This window comes from Apodemus sylvaticus, chromosome 5 (assembly GCF_947179515.1).
Source record: "Apodemus sylvaticus chromosome 5, mApoSyl1.1, whole genome shotgun sequence".
In the NCBI taxonomy this organism is placed as follows: domain Eukaryota; kingdom Metazoa; phylum Chordata; class Mammalia; order Rodentia; family Muridae; genus Apodemus; species Apodemus sylvaticus.
Genome location: NC_067476.1, coordinates 143,524,405 through 143,543,390, shown reverse-complemented (window position 1 = coordinate 143,543,390; position 18,986 = coordinate 143,524,405). Strand labels below are relative to the sequence as shown.

General features: G+C 45.5%; 1 protein-coding gene across 3 annotated transcripts in view; it reads right to left on the bottom strand.

The window, feature by feature from the left end:
* Window positions 1–359: 359 nt before the first annotated feature.
* Window positions 360–18,986, bottom strand: part of Rprd1b (regulation of nuclear pre-mRNA domain containing 1B) — a 47,734-nt gene continuing 29,107 nt past the window's right edge. For 2 of the 3 annotated variants that reach the window (XM_052184147.1, XM_052184148.1), the window contains exon 7: window positions 360–2,397. In XM_052184147.1, coding sequence (XP_052040107.1) covers window positions 2,248–2,397 — 150 coding nt within the window. In that variant the 3' untranslated portion in view covers window positions 360–2,247. Of the gene's footprint in view, window positions 2,398–7,711; window positions 7,808–18,986 lie in introns of all 3 variants that reach the window. The other variant, XM_052184149.1, reaches the window with a different exon arrangement.

The window sequence follows — 18,986 nt, the reverse complement described above, 5'->3', positions numbered from 1 at the left end:
GGCAGGGAGAAGAAACATCACATACTGTTGTTCAACAACACCATCTTTATTCAAAAATATATATCTATGAGACATTTCAGAATATACTGCTGCCACCAACGACAGCCTATACTTCTAAATAAAATCCTAAATTAATATACAAATTTAAGCTTTAAAAATATCCTTTAAGAAAAACAAAAACAAAGAAAGACTGAAGACTTTCTGAGGAATATAATCCTAAAGGAAAGATCCTTGAGGCCTATGGATGCCCTAAAGAAACACAAAACCAGAAGTCACCCACCCCACCCACCAGATCAACTCTCAGGACAAAAGTTTCACTTAAGTTAAACAAAGAAAGTAAGCATAGGGTCAGGAGATAGGGGTTTGGGGGGGGGGGCACACAACTGGGAGAATTAAAAACTGAAGCATTTCATTAAAACTAACTTCCTCACAGGAAGTCTGCTAGCAAGAGGTGTTAAGAGGCCAACACATTCATTTACATAATGGCTCCTGGTCACGTCTTGATCCTGTGTAAGAGCTGCACACTGGTTGCTGGTCAGACTCCAATGAATAAAGCAGCCTTGAGCTGAGTCTACTGAGCGGTCCTCAGAGCAGAGCTGCTCCTGTCTTTTGGACTGTTTCATGGGCAAGCAATGTCTGAGGAGGTGCTAAGAGCGGTGTGTGCATGTGAGTGTGTGTCTGGGGAGGTGTTGCATGCGAGTATGCGTGTGACAGTAAAGTGGTGTGCTGTGTGGGGGTTGTTCCACAGCAGAGACAGGGATTTCACCTGAGTCAGTGCTGTCCTGTAGCCTCTGGAGAAAACGATGGGACAAAGAAGGCAGAGTGATCAAGCAAACAGCAGCCTGCATTTGATGTGAGTAACAGCTTCCACAAAGACCAGGCCGGACATAGTGGAACCGAGTCTCACCTCACAGCAGGTGGGTGGCTTCACTACTTGGTGACACACAGGTTTGCTTTAACGTGTAAAAAAGATGTGTGCTTTTTTTTTTTTTTGTGTGTGTGTGTGTGTGTATGTGTGATCCTGAAAACAGCACGTAAAGTAATGAAGCTTCCCAAGGCCCCTTTACTGAATTCCTTCTTAGGGCTTTTGGACTTCAGCTCCAGGCGACAATTCCTATTACACTAGTAGGACAAAATGAATCCTGCCCTTTCCAATGTCAAAAATAAGCCAGATTACAATCACTTCCAGGTCCGGGCCCACTCTTCACTCGACGTAAAAATCTTAACTACATCATTCAGTCATAATGTCAGCTGGCATGATAATGGAATTAAACCACAAATTAGTCTCCCTCCAGTCCCCTCCTCTGCTGGAGGTGAGTCCTTCGTATGAGTTCTCCTCTCTGCATGGGAGCATGGCTGCACAGCGGCAGGGGCTGCCTGGCACGCTCAGTGTCCTATCTGTAGAGATGCTCAGGTTCAGTCAGCAGACTGGATGTGTGTCCACATGGTGGCGTTAGTTATTGTACGCTCCAGGGTGAGCCCAGACTCCAGCTGTGGAGCATTTATCAGCTGGGCATGCTATCCCAACAGCTCCCTTCCCAGCCCCAGGGGGCCCTGGAAGTGTGTGGCCGGGAAGGCTGTGGTGAGAAGCCCCTCTGTACTGAGCTGTGGCTTTGTCTCAGATCAGCCTTATTGTTGGATTCTCTAGAATGCTGGCAAAACAACCTTACCCACCATGACAACACCTCTCTAACAGAGGTGCTTTAGGTCAGGAAAGGTCACCATGACAACAGCTCTCTAACAGAGGTGGTTTAGGTCGGGAAAGGTCAGCTATTTGGCAAACTCTTTGTGGCAAAGCTGCGCTGCCGACCTGGTGAGCAGAGGGTGGCCAGGAAAGCCGGATCCCTGCAGCCTGAATCCTCACTGGGAGCCTGTTCAGAACCTGGTCAAGGCCAGCTCAGACTTCCATGACGTGCGGTCATTGAGGCAAGCTTCTCCTGAAAGCTTCCAGAAGTACACATGATTCTCATGGCTTATGGGCGTAAGAGAGCTAAGGATGGAAAAGCAGCAGTGGCAAGAGACATGAATGGGAGGGAGAGTCTGTGTTCTTAGCAAACACTGGGTCGTCTGCACAGTTCTGAGCCATGCTCAGGAGGGAGCCGGAGGAGAGTGTGAAGTCAGAGTTCCCGCTTCATTGCTGAGGCAGATGCTGGCTGAAGAGATGGAGCCCGGGCCAGGGGACTGTCTCCAACAGTGACTTGCTTCTTTTCTCTGGCACACATGGGAACCTGGGACATGATACCTGTCCTAGTCAGTTGAAAAGAGGTCACCAGCAGAGGGCAGAGGTGCCAGGCCTCCTGTGACATTAGGCAACAGTGAGAGGTCTGGCAAGCTCTGAATGTGGGACTTGAGTTCCTTGCGGACCTGAGTTACTCGAGCAAGCTTCTGTTTATACTCCTAGAAAGACAAAGGAAAAAGAGACCCTGGGTTACACTGCTGGGCTGCCCCATGCCAGCCAGCTAGTCCCACCCACTTGCCCGCATCCCCACCACACTGACAGAGCTCCTCAGGACCAGCACCACTGCAGCTGCCAAGCACCCAAAGGTCCAGCTTTATCAAAGAAGCAATCAGTTTTCCATAAGGCTGAGAGCCTGTGGAAGGACGTGCAGGCCACCACATGAAGTGAGGAAGTAAAATCAGTGATATGTTTCAGTTGTATGGATATATATAGGTGCTCACATGCTGCTGAGATTTTTGAGAGCTTCATCTAGACCAACAGTTTTCAACCTATGGATTGTGACCCCTTTGGCAAACCTGTATCTCTAAAAATATTTACATTATAATTCATAACAGTATAAAAATTACAGTTATAAAAGTAGCAACACAAATAACTTTATGGTTGGGGTCACCACAACAAGAGAAGCTGTATTAAGGGTCACAGTGTTAGGAGGGATGAAAGCACACTTTCTGTGTTAAAGCTTACAGACCACCCCAGATCAATCACTCACAGCAAGTTCTCCACATGCTCACAATACCCACCTGCCACCACCACCTGGGTCTGTAGTCCTTGAAGTCTCTGTGCTGATTTGTCTAGGAGGCTGCCAGCCTCACCCAGAATCTACGCTTCCTATATCCTCTCCACTGAGAAGGTACAATGTGCCCCATTATCACCATGAGTCAGAGCCCAAAATACTGGAGGGTCTCTTGCTTCTCTGGGTTCTAGCAAGGTCTGCTTCTGCCCCTTTACCTACTGGCTGAGCTCCACCTGCCTGAGAAAATCCACTTAGTGCCCAAAGAACAGGTGTCCACCCACATCGCTGATCTACAGCCCCTGCCCCTGATGGCTGACTGGAGACCCCAGTACGCTGCTCTATGGACTAAGTCACATCCGACTTCTACATTCCTCTAGGTTATACTCCCAGTGATAGAAATGGGGCAGGTTTTTCTGTCCCTAGCTCACAAATATTTCTAATAAATCTGTATGAGAAAACACTGAGCTATGTGAGCTCTGAGGCTTAGAAATGCCTAGAGGCCTATGTTTCCTTGACAAGGCATTTTGTAAGGATAAGGAGGCTCTCAAGACTGGATCATGCTGCGTAGACTTTCTTTCAGGAGTGCACCCAACACACTGGAAGACTCAGGCCAGCAGTTAGCAACGATTCTGTCTCCTCCATCCTATTTAAGACGCATTTCCTCCTTCCCTGCCTGAAGTACAGCCTTTACCACGAAGACAGACCGACTCTATCTATCTATCTATCTATCTATCTATCTATCTATCTATCTATCTATCTATCATCTTCTTTCTTTCCCTCCCTCCCTCCCCCCCCCCTCTCTCTCTCTCCCTCCCTCCCTTCCTCCCTTCCATTTTGGTTCTTCTAGATATTTTCTCTGTATAAGCCCTGTCTTTCCTGGAACTGCAAACTTGGCTGGCCTTGAACTCAGAGATCTACCTGCTTCTGTCTCCTGAGTGCTGAGATAAAGGTTGTTTGCCTCCACCACCATCCCGCATGAAGACCTTTCTTTAATTCTCAGTCCTTTGGGGGGGGACTAGGAAGATCTGAGATAGAATCTCACTATGTAGCCCTAGCTGTCCTGGAACTCACAAGAGACCCACAAACCTCTGCCTCCCAAGTAAATTAAAGGTGTACACCACTACACCCAGCAGTAATTTCTCAGTTCTTCAATGCCAAATATCTCGCACACAAGGAGACAAGCTTGAGGATGTATGTAAAACTATTAACTATGAGGACTCTTCTATCAAACCAGGAAGCTCTGGACACACGTGCCTCACTGCACATCAGCCACACCCAACAGTGCCCAGCACGGTAGCAGGACAAATCAGCAACACAGAGAGCAAACAGAGGTATAGAAATCTTCCTCAAACTTGGGCTTCAGGCAACACTTTCATCCCTGTAATGGAAGCCACATTTAAGTCTGGGTTCTATAAGGCCAAGGCCCCACCTCTGCCTATACCAACACTTGCATGGCCTTTGTCTAAGGCATCAGGCCAATGGTCTCTTTCTAGATATAATGAATTACTTATCACAGCACTTGGAGGGCTGAAGCAAGAAGATCACGAATTCAAGGCCAACATGGCTACACAGAGAGATCTTGTCTCAAAAGCAGAACAAATGAAAGCCTTACAGGCCAAGAGGGTTAAATAATCAACAAGGTAAGCAGGCACAGCCTCCAAGTACCTAAATGCAAGTAAGACTGCCTTAGAACGAGGGCCTCATAGGGCAGCTGAACAACCCAGCTTAGCGACAGATAGGGGAACAAGTCAAGCTGTAGCTAGCCCTCTTACGGTCACTGAGCAGACTCCATCTCTTCCCTTGTTGAAGAGTCAGGCTTTCCAAATGAAATCAACTATAAATGCTGCCATAGCCTAACAAAGCATTCAAGAACAAGCCCAAGCAAAGCTACCCTGAGTGTAGCTTCAGCTCACATTTCTAATCCTCTCTGACACTCCCCAAGGTAGTGGAGTGTACCTCCACTCCGGCTCCCAGGGAACGCCCCAGTTTTCTGGCTTTAAGCGGGGCAATAAGAGCTCAGGAAACTCAGACTCTTATGCCTTTCCTCTTGGCAGTGTGTGGTCCTTGAGCTGTGGCTGCAAGGCTCCCTTGGAGAACAGCATACTTCACAACTCCTGTCCCCTCCACAGTGCGACCTGTGGTGATGTGAATAAAAATGGCCCTCTCTGGCTCATATATTTGAGTCCCTGGTCACTAGAGAGCAGCACTACTAGAGGAGAATTAGGAGGTGTGGCTTTATTGTAGGTGTGGCCTTTGCAGGGGAAGTGTTCCACTGGGGATGGACTTTGAGGTTTCAAAAGCCCATGCTAGGCCCAGTTCTCTCTGCCTGAGGATTAGGATATAGCTCTTAGCTATTGTTCTAGTGTCATGTGTATTACTACTTTGTTTCCAACCCAGTTCCCCGGTAAAAGAAAGCTCAATTCAATCCTTTAACAAAACAAGCTACAAGCCTAGATTGGGCAGATCTCCTACTATATTACTCTATTTCAATCTATATTACCCCCTATAACTTGTGGTTTCTCCAGGCCCCCAGCTACTCTCTCATCGGCCTCTCCCTTCCTCTCCTGTAGCTCCTCCCCTACACTCTCAGCTCCTCCCACTTCCTCCTGCCCAATCATTGGCTCAAGCCTTTATTTGAAAAGTTAAGGTGGGGGAGAAGGTTCACAAGGCAACTCCTCATCTGCAGCCCCTCTGAGGAGTGGAATTAGCATCAAAATACATGCCCAGGGCTATCCACAACACATGTGTGCCACCATGTTTGCTGTCAGAAGAATGGACTAAGCCTCTGAAACTGTAGGCAAACTCTTAGTTAAATGCTTTGTCTTTTAAGCATTGCTTTGGTCGCAGTGATAGAACAGTGGTTATCACCCAGACGGGTTTCCTGTAAGGAGGCCCACTAGGAGAATTCTGATTTCCAAAGGGTGCAGCTTTCCTGTCGCTTTAGCACCTGAAAGCCACTCAAACAAGGCAAGGACGGAATCCACAGGCTATTTGTTTAGAGTCTCCTATGCTTGTGTGTGATCCTGACACAAGCACTGGAGTCTACTACTCCCTGTTTGGTCCATGCATTTAAGAGATTAGGAGTCACGCCATGGACACCCCAGGATGCTGTTGCTGCAGTGCTTGGCTGGCCACGGTCTCTCTGGCAGCCTCCCTCCCAGTCACAACACAAGGTCTTTGTTGCTCTTGGTCTTCACTGGTGCCTTCCCTGAGAAGCTGCCTTAGTCAGGGTTTCTATTCCTGCACAAACATCATGACCAAGAAGCAAGTTGGCGAGGAAAGGGTTTCTTCAGCTTACATTTCCACATTGCTGTTCATCACTAAAGGAAGTCAGGACTGGAACTCAAGCAGGTCAGGAAGCAGGAGCTGATGCAGAGGCCATGGAGGGATGTTTCTTACTGGCTTGCTTCCCCTGGCTTGCTCAGCCTGCTCTCTTATAGAACCCAAGAATACCAGCCCAGGGATGGTACCACCCACAAGGGGCCCTCCCCCTTTGATCACTAATTGAGAAAATGCCCCACAGCTGGATCTCATGGAAGCATTTCCTCAACTGAACATTCCTTTCTCTGTGATAACTCCAGCCTCTGTTAAGTTGACACTCAAAACCATCCAGTACAGAAGCCAAGGCAAACCCAACAACAGCCCCATCCCTTCCCTTCCTACTGCCCCTAGCTGCAGCTGCCAGCCTGCCCACTGAACACCAGTGCAGAAACCTGAAACAGGTCAAATCACATCTGACCTTCCACCACCACTGGAGTTAAGATCCAGAGGGCTGTGATGAACTTCTAGATCTCTGTGGCTGCCAAGTAATGTTTCCAATAGAGAGAGCCTAAGGTGTGTTCTGAGATAATGTCTAGGATTTATGCTCTTGGCAAAGCTTTGGAGTCTTGCCTCACAGCCACAAACTCCAGGAGAAAGTGCACTAACTGCGCTGGCTAACACACTGAATGCAGGCAGCATGGCACAAGGAACAAAGCACTGAGGGAGCAGGGCCTTCCACATTCTTTGCCTTTTATGGCCAGGGCAGTAAGTCAGACCTGACATGCTGCAGATGAGCTCTGGGATAAGAGGGTTAAAAATGACAGGGGCTGACAGTACAGAGACCTTTCTACAGGAATTTCATTTTCAAAACAAACAAAATTGTGTTTCCTCTAGCAACTCACGAAAGAGATGCTGACCCGAATCCGAGCGTTCTCTCCCTGGCTGGAGTATTTACATAAGTCCTAACACTGGGGTGGCCTGAATGCCAAGAAGCAGCTATGGGGCACCACGGCTGTCTCATTTATCACATGTTGCTGTGCACCGCTCCTCCTAGAGAGAATCATGTGTAATGCAGTCATGAAGGGCCTTGCTTTTAATAATGGCAGTACCACGCTGAAGTAACTCCAAGAGCTACTTTGTAACATGGAGCAGCTGGCTTTCATGCCTCTGTAGTAGAGCACTTACCCAGCATGCACAGGGCCCCAGTTCCAATGCCAGCCCCAGGAAGTGGAAAGAGAAAAAAGGAAGTAAACTTTCACCTGGATAAGGTTTAACCTAGCCCAAGCCCTCTCATGCCTCCAGAAGGTTCCTCCTCTGTACGCCCACAGGGCCTGCTCTTACAATCAGAACCTCAGCAAGCACATCTGTTCAACCGTCATCTGGTTGAAAGAATAGCACTTACATCTTCACACTGGAAATAAGAATGCTGCTTTAAATTTTCTGTCATCGATCCATGTAGAACAAAAATCATCACTAACCTGTCCCCTTCTCCCTGACAGCTCCAGGGCAGCTACCACATTTCAAAACGATACAGTCTGGGTATCAGAGCAGGGCTGGAGCTGCTGAGTAAGATGCTGGGGAAGATACAAGGAGAAAACACTGTGGCTGCATCCCCCACATTTGAGGACTGGTCAGCTCATCACTGAAGCCACTGAGAAGCATGCATACAGAACCTTCTAAAAGGACAAATGGTAAGTGAGCACAGAGGAATGTCCTCTGACATCCATCCACCAGACAGCACCCATCTGTCACATGACAGCTGGCCTTTTAAACACTAAAACATATACAAACTTTTTCTGGGCCCTTCTTTTTCCTCTGGGAACCCTCAAGTGTTTCTATTGTCACAACAAAAACCCCAGTCTTGGGACCTGAGAGATGGCTTGGACCATCTTGGCTTGGGACCTGCTGCTCTTTCTGAGGATCTGGGTTCAATTCCTAGCACCAATAGAGTGCTCACAACCATCTGTAACTCAGTTCCAGGGAATCTGACACACTCTTCTGACCACTGTGGGCACCAGGCATGAATGCAATGCCCAGGTGGAGACAAAACATGCATACCCATAAAAAAGAAAATAATTTAAAAAAAAAAAAACCCAACAAACAAATCTGATAGAGATTTTTCACAAACAAGGCAAGAATACAAAGTTACACGTCTATACATACACTGAGAACTTGTAAAGGATAAAAAACAAAATTACTTTTAAGACTAGGCAATTCCTGATAATTTTAATGTGGTGGGGGAAAAAAAACCAACAAGACATTTACAATGTGAAGTGCTAGCCCTGTAATCCCAGCTACTTGGGAAACTGAAATAACAGGGTCCTAAATCCAAGGGCGGTTTGAACTACAAAGGAGTTTAAGGTGAGCCTCAATTGAAGAGGGAATTCAAGGCCAGCCTGGGTGTCTTAGTAAAACCCTGCTTCAAAACAAAAAAGAAAAGAAAAGGAGAGCTGGAGACACAGGCGGTCCCACATCACAGCTCCAGTTCCTCAGAGGTGAAAACAGAAACAAAAGCAGACAGACAAACCGCATGCCAGCAGAATGACAGAGATCTATAAAACACACTGAAGACCCCAGGTCCTTCAGAAGGCATGTCCTCGTGCAATGGGACCCTTCACAGTATACAATACCAAGAAAATTGAAATACTAACTTTTTTTTAAAAAAGACAAGGTTTTATGTAGCTCAGGTTAACCTCCATCTTTCCCTGAAATTATAGACCTGTAACAGGAATAGAAACTATGGCTGTACTGTGGGTGACTAAACTGGACAGAACTGGTATGAATGAACAGATCTGAGGCAAAAAGAACGTCCAGTCCACCTAGTAATTATTACATTATGAGCACTATTTAATCTTTCTGATTTATATGTTAAGAGACATGTAGATTTGAAGAAAAAGAATTATTAATGAAATACAAAATCCTCTTCTCATAAACTATTCAACTGTCTTTATAGTCAAGCAAATTATCAGACACTGTCTTGAGTGTATGAAAGGCCCTTTGACTAGAGGCATCCTTTCTTCTCAAAAGCCTACCTCCAAATCTAAAACAAAAACAAAAGCAGAAGTTTTCAACTAAGTGGCGCCACATTCCAAATCATCCATCTATAGGCTTGAAGAGCAGAAGAAACTGGTCTACAAAGTGAACCTAGACCACATGAGAACCGCCTCTGACTGGAGGAAGGTCCCTGCTAAAGACTTAACCACGCTTAGAACTCCATCAGGTTATGACCAGCCCTGATGCTGAGCTAAAGAGGGTGTCTTAGTCAGGGTTTCCATTACCGTGAAGAGACACCATGACCACGGCAACTCTTATAAAGGACAACATTTAATTGGGGCTGGCTTACAGGTGCAGAGATTCGGTCCATTGTCATCAAGGCGGGAAGCATGGCAGTGTGCAGGCAGGCAGGCACGGTGCTGGGGGGAGCTAAGAGTTCTACATCTTCATCCAAAGGAAGCCAGGACTGTTTCCAGCACCTAGGATGAGGGTCTCAAAGCCCACGCCCAGTGACACACCTTCTCCTAAAAGGCCACACCTCTCTAATAGTGCCACTCCCTGGGCTGAGCATACACAAACCATCACAGGTCAATCTGAGAAACTAGGAGCTTGTGGCAACAGCAGGTTCTATGAAGACACAGTATCAAATGCTACAGAGAGGGTCAGAGGGTACAGTCATGAGACAGACTGAGAACTACCCCAGACTAAAACTTACTTTACAAATGACAAAAATCAAATAACTGGAGAGGCGGCTGGACCAGCCTTTGAGAGGAATTGCTGCTCTTCCAGGACATGGGTTTGGTCCCCAGCACCCACACCAGGTGCCTCACAGTCACTTAGAACTTCAGCTCTTAGGATCTAATGCCCTATTTTTGGCTTCCAAGGACTACTGCATATACATAAATGCACATAAATTCACAAAGACACACAAACACACACACACATACATATGCATATATATAAACAGACATAAATAAAAAATAAATTTTAACAACAACAACAACAACAAAAAACATATCAAAGCTCAAAGGCTACAGCAGCCACAATGGCAGGACCCTGGAAGGTCTGGAAGAGCCACGCAGCTATGCAGCATCCTGCAAGGCGTCATAGTAGGGCAGGTCTAACTCTATAGAAACAACTCCCAGCCAGGCTATGCCCATCAGAAGTAAACACTGTGAACAAAGCAACCACCAGGGACAGCATGGAGAACCGCACCCGCCCACTCATGGCCAGTATGCTGGGCTCAAGGGTATTCTCAAGGGTATTGAGGCCTTCCCTGCTGGTAATTTTGCTGTGTTGAAATTTACAAAGTTACTGTGTGTGCTAAATTTAAAAAAGAAACTTAACCACACTTTTCTCCAAATAATAATTCAAGATAACGAATCCAAAACATGAAACGAATAAACAAGGAGGTGGGCGGAGCCACAATGACCTGGCTAGTACCTGATGAATGGTACACGGAGCCATCTTAAATTTCATTTTTACTCCTTGTAGTAACCAGGAAGTGGTCCTACACGAAAGACTAGTTCTGGCCTTGTTTTAAGCCCTTCCTTCTGTTGAACTCTTTCATTTAGTTCTAACACTGTGGTCTGGGTGATGGGGTGTCTGAGTGTAGCTGCCCAAGGAAGCTAGAGAAGGGGGTCAGATCCCCTAGAGAAGGAGTTACAGGCAGGCTTTTTATTTAATTTAAAATTTTAATTATTATTTTAAAATTATATATACAGTGGGGCAGGGAGGAGAACACATGAGTGCAGATATCCCTGGGAAGCCAGACTGGGTGTCTGTCTGCTAAAGCATCACAGGCCGTTATGAGCTGCCAGACAATGGATGCTAGGAACTGAATGTGGGTCCCCTCAAAGAACAGGAGGTGGGTGAGCCCCATGTAGGTGCTGGGTCATGAAATGGTACTCTGCAAGAGCAGTGCACACTTGCAACCACTGAGCGAGCCATCTGCCCCACTCCTTACTTTTTGTTTTTTTGAGACAGGGTTTCTCCGTGGTTTGTCCCTGGCTGTCCTGGAACTCACTCTGTAGACCAGGCTGGCCTCGAACTCAGAAATCCACCTGCCTCCGCTTCCTGAGTGCTGGGATTAAAGGTATGTGCCACTGCTGTCCAGCTCTTTTATTTTTTTTTTTAAAGGTAGTCTCATCTTAAGGCTTAAGGCTAGTCTTGAGCTCATATCAAAATCCTGCCTCAAGCCGGGCGATGGTGGCACACGCTATACAGAGGATGCAGGCTATACAGAGAAACCCTGTCTCGAAAAAAACAAATCAAAAAGAAAAAAAAAAAGAAAGAAAGAAAAGAAAAGAAACAAAATCCTGCCTCAGCCTTCTGAATTCAGGGATTACAGCTGTGTACACCTGGCATTACAGAAAGAAGCAGAGATGTAACTTCTAGACTGCAAAGCACACAACTAGCCTGCAAGTTCCCCTTTCCGGAAGTACCAGCTTGAATAAGAGTAGAGGTCCAAATTAACAGCAGGGCATTTATACAGACTAAAATAGCACACACTGGGGCAAACAGAGTTAGCCACCACAGCTCAAATGTCTGTCATCTGAACTCTGCTCTTAAAACTCACTCAAGTCAGTGTTCTAAGTATATGCCATTTCCCACAGCTATCACTAATGCAAACAAGATCACTTAGAAGCCTAAAGCCAGCCCATTCTGCCTAGTTAACTCTTCACTATCTACTTAACAAAACTCTCCTTAACTTGGAGTGGGGGCTGCATCTGTAAGTTTCAGAAGAGAATGACAGCTCCTAAGACAGGAATGCAGAGTAGGGGAAGACCCTGAAACAAACACCCTTCAGTATGCAGAAGACACACAGAAACAGCTCTAGAAATCTACAGGAAAACCATCAAAACACCAGTTACCAGAGGAGGTACAGGATAAAATGGAGGCAGAATGAAGAAATCCTCACAAGGAACTGGAGGCATCTAAACTGCTCAGAGCTTCTCTTAGCAAGGAAAGTCATTATGCAAAGTAAACAAACAAACCCAAGATTTTAAAACTCTACACATCACCATTTATTTCACAAATTTCTCTTTGTGGGGAAAAATGTGTCTCAGCACATACAGCCCAGGCTCACACCTTCTCACTGTTGGAATTACAGGTCTCTCTAGCACACTTGGCTCTCCACTTTAAATTCAACAGAAAGAAATAGATCAAAATTAAAATAATTCTTTGTAGGTTATAAACTAATGAGATTATAAGATATATATATATATATATATATATATATATATATATATATAATATATATATATATATATATATATATATATATAATATATATATATATATTCTGCATTTCCTCTGGTTTATTATTTTTATAAAGAGGAAAAGAAGACAGAACAGAATATTTGGAGAGTAAGAATGGCTAAATAGCAGGCAAGAATTGGAGGAGAGGTAGAGCCGGTTTGCAACTATACACACACTGTATGTGCCGCCTACTCCGGCAGAATCCCCAAGGGCTGCTCAGAGGGGGTTCAAGGCTGCCAATGATGGGTTAGGGTACAGCTCGATGGCACAGCACCTGCTAAGCATGAGTGAGGCCCTGGGTCCCAACCCTAAGGCACCACACGCACCTACACCACTCACATCTTGCTAGATGTAAATCTGGCCTGAACTGTTAGGGTTGGCCAAGGGAAAGGATCAAGAGGAAGCCAATACCACAATGTCCAGCCCCATGCCACTCACAGAACCTCACATACCAAGTCAATAAGGAGTCCTCACAGACTGGAGGAAAACATGAAGGGCTGGGAATGGGACAGGTTTCCCTATCAAAGCAGGGAAGACAAGGCAGAAAGCAAGCCATGGCCAGCTATGGAAAGGATCCAAGTACCAGACCCCATGACCACCTGGCAGGAGAAAGCACAATCGCCTGCTTCAGCAGCTGTTCTAACTGCCCTTAGAGCTGGTAATGCTAGTCTAGGAGCATCAGGGCTGTGCATTGCAAAGGCGGATATTCGGGTCCAACTCGTTTATCTCGGGCCACTCACTGTCCTGACAAGCTCCTTGGGAGGCAGGTCAGCCGTACTCACTAAGGTCAGGAGATCTCAGACACTATGACCCTGAGCTCCTTATATAAACCTAGAGATTAATTCCTCGGTAAAAGACAAGACTAGTTCTTTTATGATTACTTGCATTTACTCTAAGGGACAGTTTGATAAGATAATGGTTTTGATCATGTGTGAAAGAGGAAGAATGTATTTCAAAGCTGACAAAGGAACTCTCTATCTCCACCTACTGTTTGTCCCATTGTTGAAACAACTGTTTCTAAGCATCTGCACCCTGAAAAAGAGATGCTGCCAAAACCAATAGGCCATCAGTGTGGTCTAAAAGTCCCTTGACTGTAGCCAAAGAATTTCTCGAGTTGTTAAAACCTGCAGTGCACAGAAGTACAAGGAGTCACACGGCAAGGCTGGATTCTACATCATCCTGCCCTCCCAACTGTGCTGTCTGAAGTCAAGTTCTTAAAGACTCATTACAGGCCAGAAAGAGGTGCCTACAAATGCAGAGAAACGGCAACAGCCAGTTCATGGAGTCATTTCTCCCTTGCCACCAGAGCATGCACATAGGCGACAGAGGGCAGCAAGGAGCAGGGCAGATTGCTTGCCTGAGTCACAGCTACCTCCCTGCGTGAGGTATCATTGTTCCACAACAAGATGCTTTAGGAATTGTCTAAATGGCTCCACTCTGGCTACTCTCATGGAAGAATAAGATGCCTTCCTGTTGTTTGTTTCAAGGAATGAATTTTCAAGAACAAAACCTTACAAACCTGAATGGAAAGTTACCAGATGTGTGTCCTGTATCCTCTTCCTGCCCTGTGGCTAGCTTCCTCTGGGTCTGAGTTCCTTCACCAATTCAAAAATCAAACCTCATGACCTCTAAAATTCCTTTAGCTCAATTATTCTGTTACATGGATATCCAGGCATCCATGTCACTCTTTTTTGTAATGTGGGCACCCTGGTAACTTCACAGAGGATACATATGCAAGCCTTCTAGAGATGAGGAGTATACTGGCTGCAAAAAGTGACATTTATACTCTCAATCTGTGACCAAGGAGACTTACGGTGCCTAGATGGGGCTTCTACAATGCCAAACACACCAGTAAGGGACACTCTGCTATGTTTATTAAAATTCTGCTGAAGAGATTAAAGCGGGCTTAGTGTAAGGTCATCCAGCTTTTATTCACAGACTAAGAAACAAGACTCCACCACCTATAAGGATTAAATGGAACTACTAGCAAAACTCAAATGGCTTTTTTTTTCTTTTGCAGATATTGAAAAGGTGATAGCAAATTCTTTAATTCATATGGAATTTTAAGAGCTCTTACACAAAACAACAGGGGGAAAAACAGACTGAAGACATGTGCTTCTCACTTTCCTACAGAGCTGGACACTAAAGTGAGGTGCCATCAGTAGGCACAGACATCAGTGGAGCACACCTGAGAATGCACACATCTATGGCAAATTATTTTTGACAAGGGTATCACACATTCAGTTGAAGGAAAACCAGTCACTTTAACAAATCCTGCTGGGCAAATGAACAGCTTTACTGTCTCTTCCTCACACCATATACAGAACTAACTTAGAATTGATGACAACTTAAATGTAAGAGCTCAGACACTAAAACTCCTAAAAAGCACAATGAAGAATCTTAATGTCCTAGAATTGGCCAATGGTTTCTTAGATGCAACACCCAAAATAAGATCAACATGAAAAATTAGAGTAAAATTGGAACTCATTAAAATAAAAATAACTTTCACAGTAGGAAAAATGCATGCAAGCTTTGTCTGGTAAGAACATAACTATCCAAATACATAAAGAACACGTGGACTCAAACTGCAAACAACCCAACCAGAGAGTGTACGAAGGGACCTGACCAGACATGCTTCCACCGAGGACAGCGAAGGCCATTAGAATCATCACTACTGTGATTCTGAGACACAAGTTAGTCACCACAGGTACAAGCTCACAGTCCCAGGCTGGGTGGGGAAAGAAGTGGTAAGCATTAGTAGGAATGTGAAGAACTGAAGCGGAAAATGAGGCAGCCGCTGTGGGCAACAGTTTGGCATGTGGGTGTCAAATGGTTAAATACAGAATCACTACGTGATCTAGCAACCTCAACCCTAGTATAACACACCCAAGAGAAATGAAAACATATCTACAAAAACTTATATGTGACTATCTGCAGCAGCATTATTTATTGTTCACAGTAACCAAAAAATGGATGTGACTGAGATACCATTCAATAATAATGAACAAATTGTGGCAGATCCACAAAACAGGTATTAGCTACTACTATTGCAATAATTATCAATATTTGCACTAACATTTATCCTTAGAGTAGGAACGAAGTACTAGTACATGGAACGGTGTGGATAAACCTCAAATTATTACCTAAATGAAAGCAGAGACACGAGTCTGTAAAATCCCCGGGAGAAGCTCTGTCTAGACAGCAAGCATATCAGTGGTTCCCAGGGGCAGAGAGGGTGAGGGCACGAGAGTGACTGCCTAACAGGCATGGGGTTCCCTCTGCACGAGGAAATGCTTGAGCCTTTACAGAGGACAGCTGCTCTGTACTAGGAAGTACTGAATGTCACCGAAGTGTACGCTCTTGCAAATGGTTTACTCTGTTATATAATTTCACCTCAACCTACAAAGAAATCTCTAGGCAGGAAGTCACCTAGAGCCCAGTCCTTTTGGCAGTCTTTGGAGACCACGGCCGGCCCCTTTATGGACACACGCCATGACGTGATGCACAAAGCTGCTGGGCTAGGAGGTGAGACTGCAGGCACCCGACCCGACCCGACCCGACCTCTTGTTTTGTTTTACTTTAAAGCTTTACAAGCAGCTTCTCTCCTCCACCTTTCCCTCCCCAACCTGACAGCTCTGAGGAACAGATGCACACCACGGTTCATCCAAAATGACAGGACGGAACGCTAATCAACCTGCTCAGACTAAGACTTGTGAGCTTTAAGCACCTGCTTGGCCTAAGAGTCACATCTGTCAGAAGAAACAGTCCCTTTGTTCTGACAGTGAAGTCTGAAGGCTGTTCCAGTACCTTTGGCTTTTACCTTTGCAGTCCGCCCTGCCTCAGGCCCCACACTGTAGCCTGACCTCAGCTGTTAGTAACACCGGTCCCTTCCACAGTCCTCTTTTCCATTTCTAGGTTTCCACTATTTACGATACAAAGCATTACACATTTTCCATCGGCTTTCTCTTTGACCTTGCTTGTAGTTTAGGGGAAGAGTGGTATAGTAGTGTCAACCATGACACTCAAAAGCATAAAAATGGTTTTACAAAGGCATCATTTCTAAATGAATCCTAATTCTACTTAAAGGAAAAAGGGCGCACAAAGGGGAAACCGTATGAGTCTCTTCCACAGTCACCTTTACTAATAGCTTCTCTGCAACCAGATACAAAATCAAACCTCTCACACCACTTAATAGACCTAGAAACAGCTCTCTGTATAGGAAAAGGTAACTTCCTCTAAGGAATCTAAGTAAAGGGCAAGCATTTTCTGAAGAACAAATATCTCCCTAGCACTATGACCACAGTCAAAGAGCACAATGCCCAACAGACTTCAGGAGGCTAGCTGGAGTGTCTGGAGTTCAGAAAGAACTTATGCATTTGACGCTATTCATACATTATCAATAAATATATGGTCATATTAACGTTATTAATACTCTCTTCTTGGTTTGTTTCAACATAAGCATGGTGAGCTGTGAGTCTCCTTCCTCTAAGCCTTCCCACACTCTCCATTAAGTCTTTGCTTGCTGCAGCCCTCTCTGGAGGGCAAGTCCCGGAGGAAAGGATGCAGGCTCCTGCCCTTCAGGGAAAGCCTTGCTCCTGAGCAGCACCTCCAGCCGGGCGGCGCAAGCGTACCCATCTTGGCACATGTGCAGTCCATGGGTGAACAGGAGAACTGGTTATTCCCTTCGGATGAAACCCAGGTTCCCACAGGGTCTCCAGTGCCTAGGTCCATACAAGTTATATCTCTTCACAAATTGTCCAGGCCCCCGACTGCTCCCCTCTTATACTCATATTTCTCTTCTTCAATCGCCAGTTCCTTTCACAAAAAGGCTTTACTCTCAGAAGGGACTATCTTAAACCACGACCAGAATTGTTGATTGTCGTAACTTCACTAGCTGCCTGGTTTCATGTTTATCTATGGTTTGACACAGACTATGCAATTTCCTTCTGGGAGACAGAATGGGTCTCCCTCTCCTCTAGATTCTGATCTAGTGCTCCCCCCACCCCACCCCTGTCAAGGTTCAGAAGCCACTAGAAACCCAACATAAAGTTCTCTATGAAAGAGAGTGATGTTTGCTATCTAAAGTAAAATACAAAGCTGAAAGAATAAAACACAGAAAAACTTGACAATTAGCTAATTAGAATTGTGGAGAGACTCCCAAGAAAACAACTCTATGTCCAGGAGTCCATCAACTGTGGCATTTACACTCTGAAGGCAATGAAAGATTTCCCAACAGATTTAACCAGCCTTTTGATTTGGCAGTGTCAGTGACTGGCTGCGTGATGGAAGGAAGGTGGAGGGATATGCGGCACTGAGCCTTCACTCAGACTACACCTGGGTTATTATCACCACCATCAGGACAGAATGGAAGAAGATCTGTCTACTATAAGGAGTGAGAGGAAATCTTAAATTCAAAAGAGCAGACTATTCATGTCTGCACGGACAAAGAGCTAATGCCACCCCTCAGTCTTTTATATTTTATCTAGTCATTTGCTTTTTTAAATTGCAGCAAACTTCATCTTATTATCACAATGAATAGTCCAACCCAGCCAGCTGGTTGATATGGTTTGGGACAGGAACCCTAAGCTCTGACTGCCTTGTGATGCCAGGATCTTCCTCCTCCATCCTCAAGTGCTGGGTTCCAATGGCATGCCATTTGGTGAACTAGCAACAATGGAGCTGCCAAAGCTACAGAATGACTGACCTCTGACCTGTGCCTCATAGCTTCTTAGGGTACCAGTAAGCTACCTATTCTGCAAAAGCCCTGTCCCAACCCTCATCCAACAGAGCTAATTATAAACGGGGAAGAAACAGAACAAAGAGTTAACTAGCTCTGCAACAGTCTCCTTCTCAAAGACCGTCCTCTATGGTAGCTTGCCACGTGATAATCAATGTCTGACAGATCAGAGAAAACCCTTAATGTGTCGCCAAGGGGCAGTTCAACAGATGGCATGATGACTTACAACCAGAATCATTAATTACAATCTCTTATTAGTCCCAGGGTAGAGTGAAAATGCTTCCTCAGTGAAAGATGAGTGCTGCAGATAAATGGCCGTCTGCTCCTGCTGATGAAGTTCCCTTTAGGACTTGTGGTCAGTGCTGAATCTACATGAAAGCCATACTACTGTTCAGCTGTCTTCTATCTGCCACACTCAAGCTGGCCAGGCATTTGAAGTCCCCCACACCTCTAGCCATTACAACTCCCATAATCATTGCAGGGAAGGATATGGTACTGCCTCTCCAGTCAGCTGACTGTAGAATGGCAACTGCATATCACTGGAGCTAGCTCAGTATGCCCTCCCTCTGTGCCCCACTGGAAGAAGGGTGGTTGTCCCTTCCCTTACCTACTGAGGGGCTTCTTCGAGGTGTTTGCTGTGGTCATTACAATATTCTCCAGCTCAGCTCCACTCCTCCCTCCCTAATCTTTTCCATGTATCTTTTACAGAGAGAGAAGAAGTTAAGAAATACAGTCTAACAGGTGGGACAGGAAACCCCGGC